This window comes from Branchiostoma belcheri, unplaced genomic scaffold (assembly GCF_001625305.1).
Source record: "Branchiostoma belcheri isolate BF01 breed outbred unplaced genomic scaffold, Haploidv18h27 scaffold10, whole genome shotgun sequence".
Classification (NCBI taxonomy): Eukaryota; Metazoa; Chordata; class Leptocardii; order Amphioxiformes; family Branchiostomatidae; genus Branchiostoma; species Branchiostoma belcheri.
In genome coordinates this window covers 1,442,607-1,464,472 of record NW_017802380.1, presented here as the reverse complement: position 1 = coordinate 1,464,472, position 21,866 = coordinate 1,442,607, and the positions used below count along the sequence as shown (strand labels likewise).

At 38.8% G+C, this 21,866-nt stretch overlaps 2 protein-coding genes across 3 annotated transcripts in view; one reads left to right on the top strand and one right to left on the bottom strand.

Moving 5' to 3' along the window:
* The window catches only part of LOC109472074, a 6,915-nt gene extending 4,803 nt beyond the window's left edge, over positions 1 to 2,112 (top strand). For both annotated transcript variants that reach the window (XM_019771656.1, XM_019771651.1), the window contains 2 exons: positions 1,187 to 1,320; positions 1,737 to 2,112. In XM_019771656.1, the coding sequence (XP_019627215.1) occupies positions 1,187 to 1,320; positions 1,737 to 1,892 (290 nt within the window). In that variant the 3' untranslated portion in view covers positions 1,893 to 2,112. The remainder of the gene's footprint in view (positions 1 to 1,186; positions 1,321 to 1,736) is intronic.
* A 3,794-nt stretch (positions 2,113 to 5,906) lies between these two features.
* Positions 5,907 to 16,177, bottom strand: LOC109472062 (eukaryotic translation initiation factor 4E type 3-B-like). Its single transcript, XM_019771640.1, has 7 exons — positions 15,992 to 16,177; positions 11,442 to 11,514; positions 10,952 to 11,046; positions 10,729 to 10,789; positions 9,756 to 9,822; positions 8,790 to 8,945; positions 5,907 to 8,165 (listed from the first exon to the last, which is right to left on the bottom strand). Exons 1-7 carry the CDS (start codon positions 16,141 to 16,143, stop codon positions 8,110 to 8,112), a joined length of 660 nt encoding a protein of 219 aa, XP_019627199.1. The 5' UTR covers positions 16,144 to 16,177; the 3' UTR covers positions 5,907 to 8,109.
* Positions 16,178 to 21,866: the final 5,689 nt, after the last annotated feature.

Here is a 21,866-nt window from a genome sequence, read left to right as displayed (position 1 = left end):
GGTTATGTTTTCAGAGGCGTTCGTGTATGCGTGTGTGTGTGTGTGTGTGTCTAGTAAACACGATAGCTTGAGAAGGCCTTGATGGATTGTCTTGATACTTGGGTAGGTGGTAGGTCTTAATGAGACCTCAAAATGATTAGATTTTTGGGCCCCCTAGCAGCTTGTTACGGTACTGCAGCTGAACTTCCGGTTTTGATATCTCATGATCCTGATATGCCAGGGTGACGAAATTCAGATGGCACGTAGCTCTTGTGCTGGGAAAGAAGTGACGTGAGTTTGGGCCCCCTAGCGGCTTGCTCTGAAACTGCAGGACTATCTGTTTGAATATATTCAAAAGAGAATAACTCAAGAATCGGTTGACGGATCGTCGTGATTTTTGGTATGCAGGTAGCTTAAGTGATGCTTAATATAATTATGTGACAATTATGCAAATATGGATGTAATTTGCATAATTTATGGAGAAATTCTATAAATCAGCTGCATTCCATCATAGGACTATTGAAGCTTGTCGCATTGGTAATTTTGAACGAGATAAACACAGGCAGATATTGATTATGTAAATGAGGACTTAATTTGCATAATTAATGAGAAAATGTTATAATTCTGTAATGATAACTGCCTGGAATTTCATATTTATGGTCTTTGAAAGTACAGTGAAGGTGAACATCATTAAACATAATGTATTCAAATCAGGACCTCATTTGCATAATTTACGAGGAAATGCTAGAATGGCATTGTTTGTTAATATAAGACTGTCTTTTGGTTGAGAATATGATAAACTGATAAAATTCATAAGAAAGAGGATCCTATTTGCACAAGCAGGGGGAATAATCTATCATTTGTCAGCCATAAAGATTAACATCATTTGGCGAAGGTATGAGATCGGGGAGCTCTAGTTATGTGAATGCAATGATTGTGTGTGTGTAATTAAAATGAACTTCGAACTTGAAGCACAGTATCTTTACACGCCCTGGGAGCAGTAATGGATTTAGCTCTTTGTATGTTTTATGGTTGTGACGCGCCCTCATTGTATTAACCGTTGCCTAATTTAATATAATGTCTGCACAGTAGGTCTGGCGTTGACGCTTGGGATTTTGTTTAAATATGTAAAACTTCACGGAGGATTGTCACCTATGGCTTCTTGTTTTTGTTGTTGTTGTCGTTGTTTACCTCCATTATAATACAGAGGCCTTCAGAGAGCCGCCGCAGCCTCCTGAGAGAGATGAGCCGAAAAAGGACCAGTCGGGTCCTGAGTACACGTGGCAGCTGAAACCGCAGGACTCAAAGATGCAGACTCTGTATAACTTCAACGAAGTTGCGGTATGTGTAGACACTATTGATTTTTGCATACTAGTATGTGCTAACATGGACCAATAGACCAATGAGGCCTTTTGTAGCCTCCGTAGCAGGCTTATAGAACTGGGGGTTTGGTGGTCTTCGGCTGTTTTCTGATTAGCCCAGTTCTAAAAAAACAGGGGTAATTCAACCAGACCGGCTATGTTGTCTATATGCAATCAGAAAATAGCACATAAAAGCTCCCAAAGACCCTGAAGACCCCCAAAACCTCAGTCGTGGCATGCTATGGAGGCTAGCCTTTTCAAGAATGTGTTGAACACCTGAGGTATGTGTCTTCATATCTCTGGGATTACTGATGATGCATTACATCTTACAATTTACATTTTATTGTTTATGCTAATTGCCCAGTTTGCTAATGATATCCACATTTTCCCAAACAGATACCACCAAAGAACCAGTTCTACCCATCAGACGAGACCTCACATGAGAAGTTGAAACTCCTGTACGGAGACAGCAAAATCAGTCCGTGTTGTGATAACTGTTCCTCTCCCTGCTGCTGTCCAGCTTGTTCTTGTCAGAGTTGTGTGATCCTATAGCCCCCTATTTTAACAAGAAATGTCACCACTCCTGAGGCGTCGCCAAAAAAGTTTAGTCAGCCTAACTCACACTTTGATACTATCGGGTAGCCTCCACCAGGCCTTTCTACGGGAATACGGATTGTAGAATTCGGCAACAAAGAGAGTAAAATTGGCCAAGGGAGTCCGGCCGCGGGGAGGTACAGTAGTTTCTTTCCCTCCGAGTACGCGGCCAGTCAAACCTCCAAGGCAGCCAAACTCCCCTGGCAATTATTCTCCTATATACTGATATAGCCAGCGTAGTTAGTAGTCTGGTAGAGACTAACTATCGGGGCACCTGTTTAGCACACTGATGCTGAGGCTTGATGGCAGCCAGCCATTTGCCTCTATCCTATGGGTTAATGTTATGTAGGTTGACCTAACATTTGTTTTTAACAAAAGACAATGCAACTTCTCATATTTAAGATTCAATGAAAATGTTTCAGGCTTAGTGGGGCACCCATTGGAGTGTTGATGTTAGACACATGTACCTAATATTATTCAGCTGAGATGAACAAAAATTGCAGTACCATAGAAGATACTAATATGGAGGACCCTTATAGTATGTATTATTTAATATACGAAAATGTACAAAAATGGGTAGGGGTGATATCAAATTGCTATGTTTCCTCCTATCTTACTTCTCATTGAATAGGCCAGTCAATATATTAGTAGTTAAGAATTTTACATCTAAATAGATAATATTGTTTTATCTTAGTTACACTTTCTTCTCACAATGTTATTTATGTGTAGATCAAACACTGCAATATGATTGAAATAAATAGTTTCCTGGAGATGTACTTTCTGTGCTCTGTGACATCTTTCTGTTAGCTTCATGACCTCAGTGTACTGAGTTTTTTTTTTTTTTTTTTGGTGCCTCCGTGTGTTTCTGTAGTAGGAGATGTAACTGCAGATGGAAATGATGGAAAATAGAGGTTCAGAGGTGGTAAAATTAGTTGGTCTATCAACTTTGGACACAGTATCAGTGAATGAGATACAAAACTGGAAGTTCTGCTTAAGTACCAAGGACAGCTGCCAAGATGTTCAATTAATATAACCATCTGTTTCATAAGTCAAGACCTAACCACACACCAAATTTCGTGACAGATCTATCCATAGCTTCTTGAGTCAGTATGCTTTCAAGTTTCTTGGTTAAAAACATCAGTCTACAAAAACCTGGACCCAAAGTCATAGACAAGTTCCACTTTTTAATTCCAGAGAAACATAACAAACAGGCACAAACAACAGGAAAAATTGTACAGCAGCTAGACTTTGTTTTACATAATTTGTACATTTTCTTAGTGCTACAAAATACAGGGGTCAAATTCTAAACACAGCAGGTGAATTGAGTATCTAGGCATCGCTGATGAATTTTGGTTCATTGCAATAAATTGTTTTTCTTTGCATTTTGTAAGGCTACACCAATTCAATTTCATAGTTCTTGCTTTTTAGCAGAAAAAGAACAGCAGGCACACAAATGAAATGAAGAAACTGGTATCCTGCTACCACATGAGCCCCAAAGTCAACATAACCAGCTGATTACCATCAATGACTTTTAATGCATTGACAAATGGAAAAAACAACCAGAAAGACAACAACTGTCTTCAACTGTTGGTGCCAAAATGTGTGCATCGGAGTTAATGCACAGGTCACTTGGTACAATGTACATGTCATCTTTTCATTTCCTTTAAAATCAGAAAACAATGAGCCTAAGAACATACCAAATTGGTATAACCTTAAAGCAGATGTACAGTGTTACAGCTGTTTTAGTCACTTTTTAGAATGGGTCATGATACAACACAGAGGAGTTACATGTTTTGTACATGTATATGGCTGACAGTTTTACAGATGAACTTTTAAAGTGACGGCTATCAGAATATTGATTTGTTACATGATGCATAAATGTGTACAGCTTTGAGTTGTATCACTGGTGCCATTTCTATTGATTCTTGACGACAATATAATCATGTCATGTATTTCAGTGTCAAGAACACATTTCAAGTACAACATGTACTATATGATATGCAAGTACATACATGGAGTTAGTGCCAATGAAATCTTTCAAACTGTGCACTGCCTCCCCCTAGCAGGATGATTAAGAACTACAGCCAGCTGGTACAGCAAAGACCTCTTCTGTTACTTGTTGGTTCTCGGATTCGCCTCTTCGTTTTTTTCTGATTTGCAAAAAAAAAAAAAAATGATTCTGGTTCTGAATCAACTGAAAAATGCTCATGTTTTGCCCCAACAGTTGAGGATAGTCCTTTTCTTCCTAGTTGTTACAGTTTTCCCATCTATCATTGCAGTGGTTTGATTAAAAGTTCAAAATTCAATGTTTAAATTTTAACCCAGCCTTTTGTGTTGACTTCATGGCTCATTTCGTAGCATTTAAGCCTTTAATAGGATGCCTAGACCTGTTTTTATTTTTATTTTTTTTCGCCCTGTCGCTTCATATTTTTTCTGAAAAAATCCGAGAACCAACAAATTAAATTGGTGTGGCCTTACAGTGAATATCAAGGGGACAAATTTAACTGTACAAGTAGTCAAGACTTACTCCGTTTCAATTCCTGTTCAAGACTTTTGAAGATTGATATCTTGGTTATGATATACACATGTAATGTCAACTCTTACAATTCCGCCAGATACCTTACAGCCAAGACTGTGACAAAAACTGGTGAAACGTGCAGCATCAGCAATACCAGATGTACACTTCAGATAACCAGGTGTTGAAAACATTCTTTAAAAGGCATCAATATTAAAAAGTCTTACGGTAACCGGCAGAAGTATGAGAGTTGACATAGAAATCTATTTGGCACTTCTTAGTTCACCACATAAAACTGGGCCCATCGATTGACAAGTTGCTAAAGAAAAATTGGTATGTTACGCTAAAGAAAAATTGTTTCATTCTTATCAAGCTAACAGGTGAGCATGGATTAAAAGCAGCAGAAATCGAGATGAGAGAAAAGTTACAACCAAGACTTGAATGAAGATAAAAGAGGAGTTTGGTGGGTAGCAAACATACCCTTTGGAACTAAATTAATGATTTACAGTGGTCCAGCATTAATTTTGTTTCCTGGGGTCCCAAAAATTCCATGACGTACATTTTGTAATTAAAACATAAACAGCCTCTCCCTTTTCCGTAAATTCTAACCTTTGAGCAGGCAGCATTTGGGTCAGAGTCCGAAAGATTAGGTACACATCAGCTGCATAATGTAAATTCATTCATTTTCACAGGGACTTGATTTTGTGGTGGGAGCAGAAAAGTAGTTTTCATAGGGTTTCAAGTCTACAGTTGAAACAATTTCTGTGGTAGGAATTGAAGCAGTGTCATGATATTGCAGTGGATAGGTTATGGTTAAAATAAAACCACTGCGAACATTTAGAAATTTGCAGTAACTCCCCTTTATCCTGTATACTTTGTGGATCACAGAAAATTTAATTTATTCAGGAATATCTGATTCATCTACAGGAATATCTGATATAAATACCAAATACTAGTATTATCCATCCACCAGGCAGACAATTACTTTTATGTAGAGTTGTGAACCTAAAAATGTTAGGTACAGGTACTAGGTACAAGGGTTAAGGTGCAGGCCCAGACCTATACCTGTACCTAAGCAAGTTTGACCAGTCATCTGTAAGTTTCATAAATATGTAGTTACTCTCTTAGTCACTGCAGTGAATTGTTGTGTTTATGTATTTTAATGTAGTGATTTTTTTTGTCTACATATTTTAAACTAAAAAGAAGAATATTCAATGCAATTTTTCATGATTTTCAAGACCTGAATTGTAATCTTCAAGATGCAATTTATCTTTAGTGTAAAAACATGTGTTTTATTGTTTAGGTACAAGCTAGTACACTAGATGTTCAGTTCGGGACTTGTGGACTTGTACCTTAATATCTAAATAATACCTTCATGAGTACATGTACAGGTACAAATGTATTAGGTACACAGTCCTTAGACCTTCATTGTAAGCAAGAACACACTACTGTTGGTTCTAACTTCTAACATAGGCAGTCAGAGAAGTATGGACTAGTTACTAGTTGTATGAAGAAATCAAAAGGTTTCAAAATGCGGTACTTGTAGTTCTGATATTACTTCATTGACAAAACACAGCAAGTTTTAATACACACTGTATTATATCCATATACACAGATGCCTCAGTGATTTTACATCAGACTGGTAAATCAATTATCTCTGGGACAAGCACTTGTCTTTTCTCTTCGTTGTAGAATATATACATTAAAAGGTTGATTTCGACGCCTGAAAATGGGGAGGTGGCAACACAATGTCAATTTTATGGATAACATCCTCTGATCTGAATGCTCAGTGAAAAAAAATCATAACTTAAACTTGTTCTGCAGAAGACCTTTCTGGTTTTATGATAATATTCTCTCTCTCTCTTCTCAAATACATATGGCTTATAACAACAGTGAACTTCTTGACATAAAACATTTTCATGTGATGTCATAGGGCCACCAACATAGAGGTGGGAAACGAATTGTAGCTCAAGCATTTTTGGACGTGTAAAGCTCCTTCTAACCACTCAAAGAAATAGCAGACAAAACAAAAATGTGCTGTGTACACTTGAGCTAGGGACTGCTGAAATACAAATCAAGGACGCCAACATGGTGGTCAGAATCTGTCTCCTTTAGTGATATGGAAAGTGAGTGAAATTACTAAAATCCATCACAGCAAAGATGTCATCCATAAAATCAAACTTGTGTTCCCAAAGCAATACCTAAATGCAGAGTTATCGAGGAAGTTTGAATCGAAACGGAAATCTCAGCTAAAAAACATCTAAGAACCTCTAGAGTCTTTCACGTTTTGCAAATGATTTTCCTGTCAGTAGTTACTGCACTGTAAATTCAGTAACCTTTGTTGTGGTTTTATGTCTCAGTAGGAGAGGAAAGTAGGTTTTTGCTACTTATAAGTTTGGAATTAAAACAATTTTATAGTACAGTTGCAGTAATACGCTGGAGATGCATATTCATTGTGTCAAGAAATCGAGGTGGAGGATTAATCGCGAAAATAAAACCACTACAAACATTTCAAGATTTACAGAACATTAAAACGATAAAGTTTCAGTACTAGAATCATCTAATCATAACGATCATGAGCAGCATATTAAATATGTGAACTAATATGTAGTATCGTTTTCAGAGAAATTACAATCATATAGCACAGCTTGTTTGACACATACATATCCCCAAATTTGAACTGTCCCACAAAAAAACAAGTCCAATACTTATATATACATAAAAGATGAATCTAACCCTGCTTCAAACTTCATGAAATGAAAATGCAACAAAAAAAATCACACGACAAACAGCTTGTTCTTCCTTCCAATAATTCAGCTCAGAAAAGTTAATTGGTTCATGATCAGTGTGGAGAGAAGCCTTGTTTGTTACATGATTTTTTTTGCTGCAAGTTCAAGCATCTTTCTTGCGTGCTATCTGCATTCGTTGATCTGAGTTTCCCTACATCAGTTGTTGTTTAGAAATTTCCCCAAACAGAGTCTAATTCTAAGGCCACATCAACGAAATTCCGTGGTTCTTGGACTTAAAAGACATGACAACAAAGAACTTGAAATCCACCTCCAGAATCTTGAAGCCATTACATTGTATAAGGCCATACTATCTTGTTTCTATAGTCCTTTAAGACATTTTAAGTAGGGCACATCAAAGGATGCCATTTACATCAGGGCCTGTCAACCATCTTTAAACTGAGACGGGGGGCGCGCTACAAACTAACAGTCATCTTTGACCGGCTCCTGGAGGCGTGAGTCCCTCAGAATACATACACATGTCTGAAGTTGTTGACCATGAGAAAAATGAAATATGTTTGTGTTCGGGTAAAGGTTTAGATCCTTTTGCTGTCTTTCACATGTACATGTAGCACTAAGGTGTTTGTAGCTTCTAACTAAAACAAAACTTCTTCCACTGGGGTATTATTGTTGTTGTACCCATGGACAATATTTTGCACAAAGATGTACATTTGTATTTCTGTCTTAAGACCAAGAACCAAAAAAAAATTGTCTTTGCGTGGCCCTTAAGGGGTGTATTTTGCAGAAAACCAGAAGCGTGGCCCAAAACTAGAGATGTTGGATTCCTCTTGGTCCTGGGGACCAGGCATTGCACCAGACAGCAGACAAGAAGCACATACAGTTTCAGCAAACTCCTCCCCTTCCCAAAGTCTTGTCACTTCCGGTAAAAATTTGTCCTGTCTTTCTCAAAGGCATGGTGTGCTTGGTGAGCTGGAAGACAACAGAAATAGGAAATCAGAGATGTCAAACTTTCAAATTAGATATGGTTTGCGTTAAGGAATTGCATTTGATTGTGTGACGTAACCTACTCCGCTATTACACCATGGTTTATATTTCATACCATGATTACACAGCACACATTCTTGGTGAGCACAAACCTGCCCCATAGAGCATCCCAGGTAACAACACTGTCAGTCAACTGAAACCAAATCTCTGCCCACCTACTTCCCATCCTCAGTTGCTGAACCAGAGCCGCTGAAAACAATACTTCCATCTCGGGAGTAATAAAATTCCTGCAGATAGCCTATATTTGTAATTGTGGGACAGGTTATGAGAACGTCTAACTTTTGTTTCCTGTTGGGCTTCCAAAAAAATAAGTCTTCACTTATTTGCATATCAACCAATAGTTCATGCATATAAATCTACCTTTCTCCTGCAAGTCTCTAGTGTCAGTGATGAAAGGTAGTGGATGCTACCTGAAACTTCTGACCGTTTCCAAAATCATACCCAGTTGCTTGAGTATCTGTTTTTTGATGTATCTTATTACCTGGATGTCTTACCTTAACCGACAAATGAGAATTCAATGTTCTTTATAACAAGATTGAGAAGACTCACGCTTGTAGAACAAGGTGGGGAAGCTGGTGTTTGGGAGCAGCTCTCTGAACTTGCTGACGACTGAGGCCTTGTCGGCCACCTCGGCATTCTGGTTCCAGATCTGGATGATGTCGTCTCTTTCCCTGACACTGACGCTTAGACCCACAACCTCATCCCCTGGAACATCAAGACATCGCAGACATGTTTGTTTGTTTGTTTCCTTCTTCTTCTTCTTCTTCCATATTACGTGCTTAACCTCAATAAGCTGAGGACTCCAAGCACGGTACGTAGAAGACGTACACAAGACTGTAATGTTTGATCCACTCACACCGGGAAGGTCCCCTACTCTTTTCGATAAGTGTGGCGGGTTCTTTAGCGTGCTCGAGGTGTGGCTCTCCCCAAACACGGGACCTCCATTTAACGTCCTATCCGAGGGACGTCCCTAACCGAAGCTAGGTACTCATTTACACCTGAGTGAAGTGAGGAAAGTCGTGTAAAGTGCCTTTCCCAAGGGCACAAGATCGGTGACATGGGTGGGGATCGAACTCGGGATTCTAGGTCCCGAGCCGAACGCGCTACCGCTGCGCCACACGACCCCACAATTTCTTTGTTATTTATTTCAGGAACCTCCAATTAGAGTCAATACAACCACTACTCTTTCTGGAGTACTCTTTCATACATTATAAAATACAAACATTATAACAAATACATATATTTACATTCATTTCTAATTACTTTGAAACTCTTTCCTCACACGACTCAGGTGAAGATGAGTACCTATCATCATCAGGAGATCTGTGTTTGAGGTGAGCCACACCCCCAGCACATTAATTTACATAATAAAGGTCCTACCATACAAAGAGTAGGATTCCTTCCTGGTGTGTGTGGATCAAACCTTACGGTCTGGTATTACACAGCTTGTACAAAATTAGTGACTGTCTCTGTTTACCAGTTGTGCAAAACAAACAAACAAACAAACAAACAAACCTTCTGCTGTATGGTCTGTAAACTGTTCCCCAATGACAGCCAGCAGTAGCTCTTTCCACACCACACTCTGGGATAACAAAAGGTACAACATACATGAAGCTTACATGAAAGCTCTTTTTAAAGAAGGAATTAAACTGATACGCACGACATAAATTGTTCTAGTAGAAGCTTTCAGGTGGCATCCGCCATCTTTCTTCAGCTCATAAGAGGGGTCACGTGACCTAGGTGTCAAAGGTCACCCAGGTCACATGACTGGACGAGGGAGTTGTAGACTGGTGGGAGCCTGTGGCGTCCTTGGTCACGGTTGAGGAACGGGGAGCGGGACCTGATGTGCACAGCTTCCTTGACTCCTGGTTCGAACCATCTACTTTCACGGTCTAGAATGGTGACTTTCTTCCCCGGTTGGTGTTTGTAAGTCTGCATGTGTTGTGCCACCGGAGAGGAATCTCGCTTGTGCTCAGATATCCTCTTTCTGAGGGCCCTTTCCGTTTGAAAGCTCTGTGTTGGTAGTTTCATGTTAAAACTTTTGATCCAACACAATGAAGTTCTCTCACTTAGAGCTTTCGGCCAGTAACTCTGGTCTTCCTCAGTAGACTTTGACCCAGTGTTGACGTCACACTTTAAAGAAGCCATGTGACAAGCCTCACTGGGTCAGTCTACTGAGGAAGACCAGAGTGACTGGTCGAAAGTTCTTTGTGTTGGATCAAAAGTTTTAACTTAGACATACATGAGCCTCAAAGTAGTCATACATGTGACGTCAATTCATGCTGCTTTTTATGATGTGAATAGTTTATCTAAATATTGCAACCTTTTCTTTTAAGTGCATGGCAGCAGGGCTTATAAAAAAATGGATGCTGAGTTGCAACTGAATCACAATTTCTTTCAGAACCATCTACACAATATCTACAGTGTACTAGATAGATTTTAATACTACATGTAGTTCATAATCTGTCAAAATATTAACATTACTCACTGTATCTTTCTTGAAACATTTCATTTTCCAGTAACCTCCTCTCATGTTGCATTCATCCTCCCTGGAACAGGAAAAACATCAACAACAACAAAAATTAACCTTTTTAAGTGGTGCCATAGAGGCAGACATTTCCTTTTCAGTGAAAGTGCAGAAAAATACAATGTAGTATTTGAGCCCTGTAGACTCACTCACATTTAGACATTTAGGTAAATTTTTGACCTACCAAATCGGTCTGCGTTCTTCTCTCATGAGGTGGTAACCGTAGCGATCTTGGATCTCCGAGACATCAGGAATGTTGTTGAACACCCCCCAGAAACTCTGCAACATTTAGGAAGTTACACACAATCATAAAAACATATTTTACACATACTGGGTATTATAACATGGCACAGCATATCATTATGCTCGCCCAAGGCAATGCCAAAAAGAACAGAGCAAGAAGAAGACAGCATGTCATAACAAGCTGCCAGGGAGTCCAAAATCTAATCAGTTAGATGTCTAATCAAGACCTACCCACCTACTTAATATAAAGACAATCCATCTTAGCCTTCTTGAGTTATCGTGTTCACACACACACAGATACACGAACGCCAACGAAAACATAACCTTCTTGGCGAAGGTAATAACAGTTAACTTAGAGTGTATGCTGTAATGGGGATTATGACAATAACAACAGTGTTTTAGGATGCCAGTTTGGTGAGTGAGCTGCTTACCTCTACTGTGTTGACAGTGTAAATCTTTCTCAGGTTGGCCTCATACTCTGCTGCTGTCGCTCCTCTTACTGACCTGGGAGGAAAAACAGAAGAAGAAAAACACTGATGATCACCAGTTGAACAGAGCAAAGACTAGTGCAATAGGCGTGTACCGGTACGTAGTGGTGTTTAGGGAGTTGTTGGTTCTAACACTGGAAATATACAATGCAGCATCAGCCATCTGTAATTCTAATTCCTGAGGTCAGATATTCAGGTGTTCAAGACATCCTTGAGACCTCGAGTCAATAATACGAGATATAACATTAATCATGTTGTGACCAAATATTTGGATTGGCACACTATTATGTATGTATCTAACAATTATATATATATATACCATTGTTAAGATATTTGTATGCTAGACATGCAGACAGACAAGAGAGTAGATACATCATTTCACTGCTAATGATGTTTGAGTCACCATGCTGTGCTGATATAGGAAATATACCAGCAGTAGGATCATCATAAAACAGCGCCAACTCTCATAATTATGCCAAGCACCCAAAGACTGACACTCTTTTAAAAATTTGTTATTGAGGCCTTCTCAAGAATGTGTTGAACACCTGTTTTATAATTTGTGGTTCATTTTAAAAGAAAGGCATCTTTTCTTTTTTTGCCCACTTTTTTTTTCGTGCTAGATTGCAATACATTTGGAGTCTACAGTATAGAGGATGTCATCCATAAAATTTACTTGCTGTGGCCATGTAGATACTGTTGTAGAGTCTAGACTTTCTACCCTATATGTAACCCGACCTAGCTCACAACTTCCATATATGTCTGGACCCATTCTGTGGAGTTCATGACCTCACCCTTGGCCTTGGCTCTCTAGTATTTGCTCCCAGAAATGAGACCCAGTCTAAATTTAACTTGTCAGGTCACAATCAAGTCTACAGTATGGCCTAGTTATAGGAATAATAGGTAAAAAAAATGACTTCAATAGTTACAAATGTAATTTGTTAGATATAATTGGGTGCTATTTTGCAAAAATTTAATACTAGTATAAGAATATGTAATACAGGGTTGAAATTTTTCTAATCTTCTCAACAACAGAAAATGCTTGTATTAACTTAGAATATACATGTATCTCTGAAGCTTTCATAACTCTTTAGGCATCAGAATTCAAGAAGGCCATCTCAAGTTTGACAGCTACAGTAGAATAACCAGTCTAATTAGGTGTCCCCAAAACTGGAACAGCTCGTCTCACAGTCTCTCAGACAATTAAGTTCCAGACAATACAAGTTACAACCTTCCGGCTCAACTGTCTACCCAAAATACATCAGACTTCAAGTGTGAAGTACTGTAGACAGAGCACAGTTTCAAGGAGACAGATCCAGTACAATGTATTTGCATTTCAGTGAATTGTTGCTCAAGAGATATTTTTTATCAACTCAAATAACATCTATTGTGTATAAAAAATAATCTCACAGGGGAGAATTCAGAAGAATACATATAAATATATTTTCAACACCAGAATTAGTATTTTGAACCCTGTAAAGTTTTAAGATTATCTTTCTATTATACCGGTATTCAGTGAAAATATTTTGTGCTGAATATCCCATACCTACACAGTACCAGTTTAGATGATGTCCATCTGACATCCGTATACTAGTATATAAACAGCTTGGACTGTTGATGTCACAACAAGAAGTGGTATTTACCGTCATGTTTTTGCCAACTATGACACATTTCTACAAGATCAATACAATACAACTTTACTAATAAACATTCAGGAGAGAGCATTAGCTACTTCTGACTAGTATATTATATTTATCATACAAATGTATAATGATAATCTTTCTTGTCATGTTGCCAAGAGATAAAAGTCCTAATCTTAGACTATAAATAAATAGATGTTGAACACAACTGTTTTTAATAGGTGTGCATGTACAAAGGTCAGTCCCAAGGTATGCTGGCAATTCTTTTTGTTAGGATTGGTTCTTGAGGAGGGCATAAAGATGAATAGAAAGGTCCACAACCATAAAATAGCATCAAGATTTGCATGATAATACAAAATAGTATAATATTGTATATGATATAGAATTGATGGGGATAGATCCTGTGAGAGGGGATGGGACTATAAAAAATTATCCTGAAACACCCCCAAATTAAAATGGATGAGTCAAAACAGTTCCCAGTCTCATCAAGGAGCTTTCAGGTCTCATGTAATGAGACAGGTGTGTGGACTTCATTTAAATAAAATATTGTTTCATTTTTTGCGAAAAAGTTCAGTACCGCATGAAAGATGCACTGTTGATGAAATATGTCAAGCAAGCTCTATTAGATAGGAGATAGTGCCTGAAGATAGAGTTTCTTTTTTGCCTGGCAGAATATTGTTATCCAATATTCCCAGTGCTCTTGGGCATGTATGTTCTCACACATAAGAAGTCCCTGTGGAATTCAAATTGTACTCCCTGGAAATACTGTACAGTTAGTCAGTAATCTGTTTTAGTGTGGATGTATTTTCATAGTGTTTGAAGTTCACCATGGAAACAATCATTAAGTAGCAGTTATGATATAATGAATCAAAAACATATTTGGGAAGTCATAATTTCGTGCTGGAGAGGTCACCACTGAAATAAAACCATATTGATGGTTCCACGTATATTGACATACGTGCATATGTTTCCCCCTCAAAGCCAGTTTGATTTCAACTTCAAAGATAATAAAATATTATCTGATATTAATTTTGGTATGGGATTTTTTTAAGGCATCAGAAAGCATCAACAGTTGTTGGCAACATAATTCATAATCCCTACATTGTGTCAAATGTTAATGCAGTAAATGCACGTATGTTGTGGACTAAAAAAAAATACGGAAACAGGTGGCTGGCTTTTAACAGTTGCATGCTGTTGTCAACTATTCACTTTTCGATTTTTTATCCTTTTATCAAAATAACAGAATTTTCAGTTAGAGTCTGAAAAACTAACTTAACATTGTTCAGTCAGAATTAGCTGCAGGGGAAAGTCAACAGTTTTGTTGACTTGCTCTACTTTATGGTCGCCCCTTCAGGACATATACTCCGATGACGTCCGTACTGATCAAACTTAACTAAGAACAAACAAGAACATCCTAGAAATGCAGAAATCTTAAAGCTAACAAAGATCATTTAATGTACAGTATGTTGTGTTATCTTATACGTCAAAGAACATCACAAACGGCCTTGAATTTATTATTTCAACGCTGAAGCTAAATATCAATATACACAAGACAAGTAAAACAGCATGTAGTGATGATGTACCTCCCCAAAAGCAATATTTTCCCCAATGATTTTTCCCCAAATCAATTATTTTGGATAAGAATGTTACAAAACAAAATCATAGATTATTAGTTTTAAGCCATAAACAAATGATGATGATGAGACCCATTGACATCTCATCAGGGGTAATAATATACCGGTAACAGTAAAAAATACAACGATTTTCGAAGCCTTTCACGGACAATAGATTTCCCCACCACCTTTCATTCTGTGCGCCCATTCGGTCTGAAACATTCTCCATTTCTGGAGCAATGCCCCACTTGTGAACAAAGACATTGTACTCTGTGGGGACAGAAACACAATACTGCTGGCCAGCATATGTAGACTGATCACCCATTTCTGTAGCCTGACCAGCTGACAGGGATCAGCTGAGACATTAACACACAAATCACGAACAGACCTATGTGGTCTTTGCTGAGCAATCTGGCCTGCAGACAATGACAACCAATGTGTCTTTCCATGGATGAAAAAAATGGTTTACTTTTTAGGCGCTTCTTGGAATCCGTAAATAATAACCTGTGCCCCCTTGGGGGCCTGGTTACCCAGACCAGCTGGGTCATTAGCATACAAATCACAGAGCTAGGTGGTCTTTGCTGAGGAAAAAAAAATTGAGGAGTTACTAGTATAATGAGTATTTCCCTGGACAAGGATAAGTTTTATTGTAAGAACTCATTCTTGGGAATTCTCTGAAGAGAATGTTTTTCTTTCCTTGGGATTGACGTCTTAGTTACTTAGCATGATTTGAGTCATCAGCATACAAATCAAAACCAGAGCTAGGCGGTCTTTGCTGAGGAAAAAAAAAACTGCAGACGACAGCCACCCACGCGTATTTTCTAAGAAAATACGCCACATACGGACAAATGTTAAGGCTAATTCCTGGAATACGTGGAAAACTGGCGTCTTGGTTACCTGGCCAGCTGAGCTTTTGACATGCAAATCACGTGAGCTCACGATCACACAAAAACAAACAAAACATGGACCCGTTGTTCGTTCGTTACCAAACTACCTAAAGAAAACACCGGTACATCACGTAGCAAAAACACTACGAATACTCCTGCAAGAAGGATAGATTGACACAACCGTATGACAAAATCTCGGCAATCAAAACGAGCTGGAAGAAAAAAAAACAAGCCCAGAAACGTCAAATATTCGAGAAAGCGCACTCTCAGTCAAACTACATCAAGTGCGCAGTTAGGTAGCGTTAGCTAGCTATAGCGGGTCCCGCCAGAATTCGCCGCCGTTTTTAGCCACTCACTTGTCCAGCCAGAAGGTCCAGGCTGTGTTGAGGGGGATGCCTGTCTTCTCGTTTCTCTGGATGCCGTCTATGGCGGCTCGGGCGAGTTTGGGGGAACTGCCTGGCACCGGTGGTTCGGGACTCTGCAAAGAATCGACTGTCGACGCCGCCATCTTGGCTCGGGACAGCCACGTCACGTGATAAAAACAGACTGACGTCAAAAAGTCTGAAAAATCGACGATGCGGAACACGCAGACGCCGTTTTCTTGTTTATGAGTCCCAAAAGACATCTTTGTCCCCCGAAAATATAATAAACTTAATGTAATAGATATATAACATAGCCAAATAGCGTTCAAACTTTGTCAGATGAGTTTAGAGACTGAGCTATAAAGGAAGAGGACCTCCTTCCTCCAAGCAGAGGTTTGGTTTTACGCAGACGACGTTTTCTTGTTTATGAGTCCCAAAAGGCATCTTTGTCCCCTGTAAATGTAATAAACGTAATGTAATAAATATAACATGTTATAACATAGCCAAATAGGGTTCAAACTTCAGATGAGACTATCACTCCAAGCAGAGGTTTTGGGTTACGCAGACGACGTTTTCTTCTTTATGAGTCCCAAAAGACATCTTTGTCACCTGAAAATGTAATAAACGTAATGTAATAAATATATAACATAGCCAAATGGGGTTCAAACTTTGTCAGATGAGTTTAGAGACTGCCTCTCCAAGCAGAGGTTTGGGTTTACGCAGACGACTTTTCCTTCTTTATGAGTCCCAAAATACATCTTTGTCACCTGAAAATGTAAGCTTACGGGGTTTCTTATTTGCACTGGAATTTTGGGTGAAAAAAAAAACATGTTTGGGTGAAAAAAAAATCCAGTGCAAAAAAACGCCAATAAAAAGCCTAAAAACACGCGAAAAATAACCCAAAACCCAAACCTTTGCTTGGAAAGTAGCAGATAGCCGACAACCGACTAACTTCACCGGTCACCAAATCGTTTAGCGCAATACAGAAAAATGATTGATCATGATTTGCTAAAGTTAACGTTAACGCGGGGTTGAATTGCTAACCTTATGTAGGGTGTAATCTTTTCGAAAAGATTCTAGAAAGTTGATTCCTCGTCTATCATAACGTTTCCACCAAGTTTCGTAGATCTTAGCTACGGTTATTTCGTTGAAAATGCAAAGAAAAGGAATGAACTAATTTGAAGACCAGGTTATCTCTTGAACAAGTCACAACTGTCTCCTAGAATCAATCTCCAAGCAGATGCGTGGTTTCGGCTTTGTTTACACAACTGTTGCGCCATTTAGATTGGCAGGGAGTGAGGTTGAAGATGATGATGTAACCGCAGAAAACTAGGGGGAGATGTTGTAACCGCAGACTGACAGGAAGGTCAAAATGGCCACCATGTAGGCTGGGAGGAAATGAATGCCTGCAATGTCTCATCATGCTCAAGCGAAAAGTCGTGCAAACACAAGATCTAAACCAAACATCTGCTTGGAGATAAGCGGCGAAAACCTTTGTTGTTCACAAACCACCTGTAAGTCACCTGGGCGACCTTTGACCCGCATGATGTACCATAATCATATGACATCATCACGTGCTCTCTCTGTACAACTTGGCGTGTCCAACATGGCGGAACTCTGGCAAGTTCTCCTCCTTTCCCTGCAAGTTCTGGCGTTCTTTCTGCCGGGAGCCCAGGCCTTCGATGGCGGGGACGCTGTGGCACTCATCCTGGGTCTGATCATCGGGATTTTGGGGATCTGTGCGTGTTTAGGATGCTACGCTAGGAGGAGAGCGGGCGCATAATCACCACAGAGTCCGCGCCACAGATTCACCCCCTCCCCAACACCTTCCAAATTCGACGTCGCAGATTTCCAAGCGAACGCGGCAAAAATGCAGTTTGAGCAACGACAAAAAAATGACAACTTGTGATCAAGACTGTCGAGACGTTATATTTTCATATCATTGAAGATGGAGCCTCTGGAACAAATTTGCAGCTTCGAAGAGAGAAGACCAAATCCAGGAGGACGCAGTCATGGAATTTAGGAGAAGAAGAAACAAACCGCCAACCTGTTTTGACAACAACAGCCACTGTTTTCACAAAATCTTCAACAACCCATACTAATTCCGTAATACTGAGGAACCAGGATTTTCATAAATCTTCCGTCTCACTCTCCAAAATCAACAACACTGAACTGATACGCATCAAAATTTGCCCCCACAGTCACCCGTGTGAACAGAAACTGTACTTTGGTGACCACAAGAACTACATGAAGAAAGTATAAGAAGCAAGTGGATCTCTTCAAGAAAAGAAGGCTGTTATATGAATTCTCCATCATTCAAGAACGCTTCACAGAATAGAAATCGAAGCTGCAACTGTGTGATATGACAGTAGGGCATTGATTGAGTTTGAACTATTCATGGTCCAACTTTTCCATATCCATGCTTTGTATTTTGTTATACAGGGTGTCTATGCATACTGTAAATTTTGAAATGTTTGCAGTGGCTTATTTTTGTGGAGAAATCATGACTGAGTATGCATTTCCAAATATGTAGTATCCTTCCAACTGCAAACACCTTTTCGCATCCTACTTGAAAATTTGAGTCCAGGAAAAATTATGTTCACACGTATGCATAGTGTCACATGGCAAGAACAAAATCTTTTGATATTGTGAGATTGACATAATATCAGATTTGTGGTTATATTGTGGTGTGTCTATGTGCCAGCTTTTAAAGCATGTTGGTTTCATACTTCATTGTTGACATGTCAACATATGTCATGGAGTTTAACCTCCTTGCATATATGTAGTTCAGCCAAACACATTATCCAGCTAGTAAGGGGAAAGCCATTCAATAAGCCACGCATGGTTTCGACTATGCAAGAATTCATTCCCCTTTGAAAAAGGTATACTGTTTTGAAGAAACCAACCAAAAAACAAAGTTACTGTGGGTTTTTCTCAAGTCGCCATCTTCAATTATATGAAACCAGTCTTTTTGTCACAGTGGATAATCAAAGTACTTTGTATTTAGGCACTTAATTATTTTAGTTCATGATTATGATATGAAAAATATTGAAAGACAATAAGCGATATACTATAATGTACACATATGAATATACAAGTAGTCCATATTTTGTAGTGGTATGATATGTATCAATATGCAATGTATTTTAGGCTGATTGAGCGAAAAGAGATTTTTGTTAGAAATTGATACATGAAAAAAATACCAGCATGGTGTCAATTTTCGGCAAATATTTTGTCAGAAATGGTGAGGATTTATATATAAAAGTGGGTGAAATATTTTTGATTTTGGTCATAGGTAAAATTGAAATCATTTTAATTTTTAGTATGACGAGGTCTGTTGTGTAGTATTCTATGCTTAGTTTTTCTAACATGTACATGAAGACATGAAAATCTATAACATAGACATGTTTTGAGCACTTCTTGAGGCACCAACTTGTACTAGAAGTGTACTGTTCGGTGCTTGGCTTTTTCTAGTGCAAGGTTGTCAATATGCATACTTTCTATCATATCATGTTAACGTCAATACTCATAATTCTGCCAGTTACCCTGAGATTGCCACAGTAAAAGGAAATGTGAATTTAAAGAGGTTTACTTATGCAGCAGCATCAACCCCAGATGCACACGTTCAAGACATCCTTGAGAAAACACTATTTGTTAATGTGGTGTTCTTTGGGTCCCTGGTGAAATCATGAGAGTTGACGATAGTGCTAGGATAGCACTTGCTAGTACATGTACTTCATTGCAAAGAATGCTCTGCCTTAGATCTATACTACTGATATGCTTGTCAGAAACATTCCTACAACTTAGATTCTTCTCACTTACTGAACACAATACGACAATGTATGGGCTAGGCTCATGATGACAATAAGATGACAGTAATAATATTCATTAAAAATGGAAATATTGTGAACTTGCTTGAAGCTGTTATCTATTTTGTTTTAGTTTTTATTTTCCTTTTTTTAAATCCCAATACATACACTTACAGAATGTGGTAATATTGTACATGCAAATTTTGAAATCTTCCAAATCATCAGGGAAAAAAAGGCAAATCTGACAAGTTGAATATTAAATTGGTGTGTCCTAAGCTTTGTTTACAGTGCAGATTATGAAACCGTCTCAAAAGCGACATCTTGCAAAATACTTTGCAACTGCATGTCAAAAGAGCTGGCTGTCAATTGAAATGAAAATCAGACAGCACATAGTGGCCAGCTTTACTGATATGGAAAGTGAGTAAATACTCTACACAAACGTGCTTCCTTCAGTATCCAGACAAGACATAAATATCTTGTGAGACTGTGAACACAAATCAATAATACCAAAAAACCGTGGTGTGCATGATAAAACTGAAGATGCATATGTAACTGGATATAGCACCGCGCGATTTTGGCGCTGTGGGAAAGGACACAGCCTTACAGAGTCGACATAGATCATCGTAAGTGTCACCTTGTTATAGTACTAGTAACATTCTTTCCAGTCAAGTTCAAGTATCCGAACATGTAGAACCAATCGCAACATGAACTGGCGGCAGACGGATCCCAAACTTCGCAGTTAGTAGAGCACAACCTCCTGTCTGAACCGACCAGTTTCTTATGTCTCAGAAATTCACAACGATAAAAGGTAGGTATATGTTTCTGTCATTTTTGCTTAATCTGGGTATAGATCTTGATTATATATCTATGTTTTCGAATTTGGAAACGACCAGTTTATGTGGCTGACATCATTGTGAAGACGAGGTATGTCGGCAGCATAATGTTTAGAAGTCCTCTCCCAAAACAAGCTGAATGTCAAGAGCAACGCAGGACTTGTAGTACACGATGTCGAACATGAGGGTCTCCCTAAACGTTTCAAACTTTCTTGTTCTGGTCAGTGAAATAACAATATTGTTCTCGGCGTGTCTGTCTTTCTGTCTGTCTGTCTGCTTGTGTGCGTGTGCTCAATTTCCCATTTCTTTTGTGGAAACGTTTCGGAAACTACACTATCTACCTAAGGTGTTAGAAAGAGCCGCTGTCGCTTGCAAGAAAATGACACGACAATTAAGATTTGTAAATAAGCTTTATGATTTATAGTCATACCTCTAAATGCTAGTTATGCGGCTATCTTCCTGGTAAGGCCCCCTGCTTTTCTGAACGACCCCCCAAGTTCATGGTGGTTACTTTTATGGACACACCCAGTAGTCTAGACAGATCATGATTTCACCAGCAAGATTCCTTGCCCATTTGTGACCAATTGTTTAGACTCGACAAGGCCATTAGAATAACAAAAATGTTTTAAATGTTGTAAAGCAGATGCATGTTTACCTTCACATGGTCAAGCCTAACAAACTGCTGCTCCGTTTTTACACTTTGTCAAGGAACGAGAAATCCACCGCTTCTGTGACATCAAATTTTGTAGAGTCGGTAATCGGTCATCATAACTCTTTAGACAGATGCTCCAGGAGGACCACCCCCTACATGACCTCGTCCCTGTCTCTAGAGCTAACGCTACTGGACGCTCTCTTAGGAACAAGAACACTATATCCATCCCCCCAGCCAGAACAAAAAGACTCCAGAACTCGTTCCTACATCAGTCTATCAGACTATACAACCAGACTGTGTAAACGTGTCATATCTGGGATGCCCTGTTGATTTAATGTATATATTTTAATAGTATGTATATATGTGTAATATATGTTATGTACTTATCTTGCTGTTATTGCTGTAAATACCAATGCCATTCAGGCAACACATATTTTTGTATGTCTGCAACGTTGGTATGAAATAAAGAATTGAATAAGTCGCAGAAAGTCTATGGCGTTATCCGTCTCTGGTATGGGATGATTGCAAAGCCAGTATTTAGCCTCCTGCACTCCTCCATTTCAACATGCTTCTCT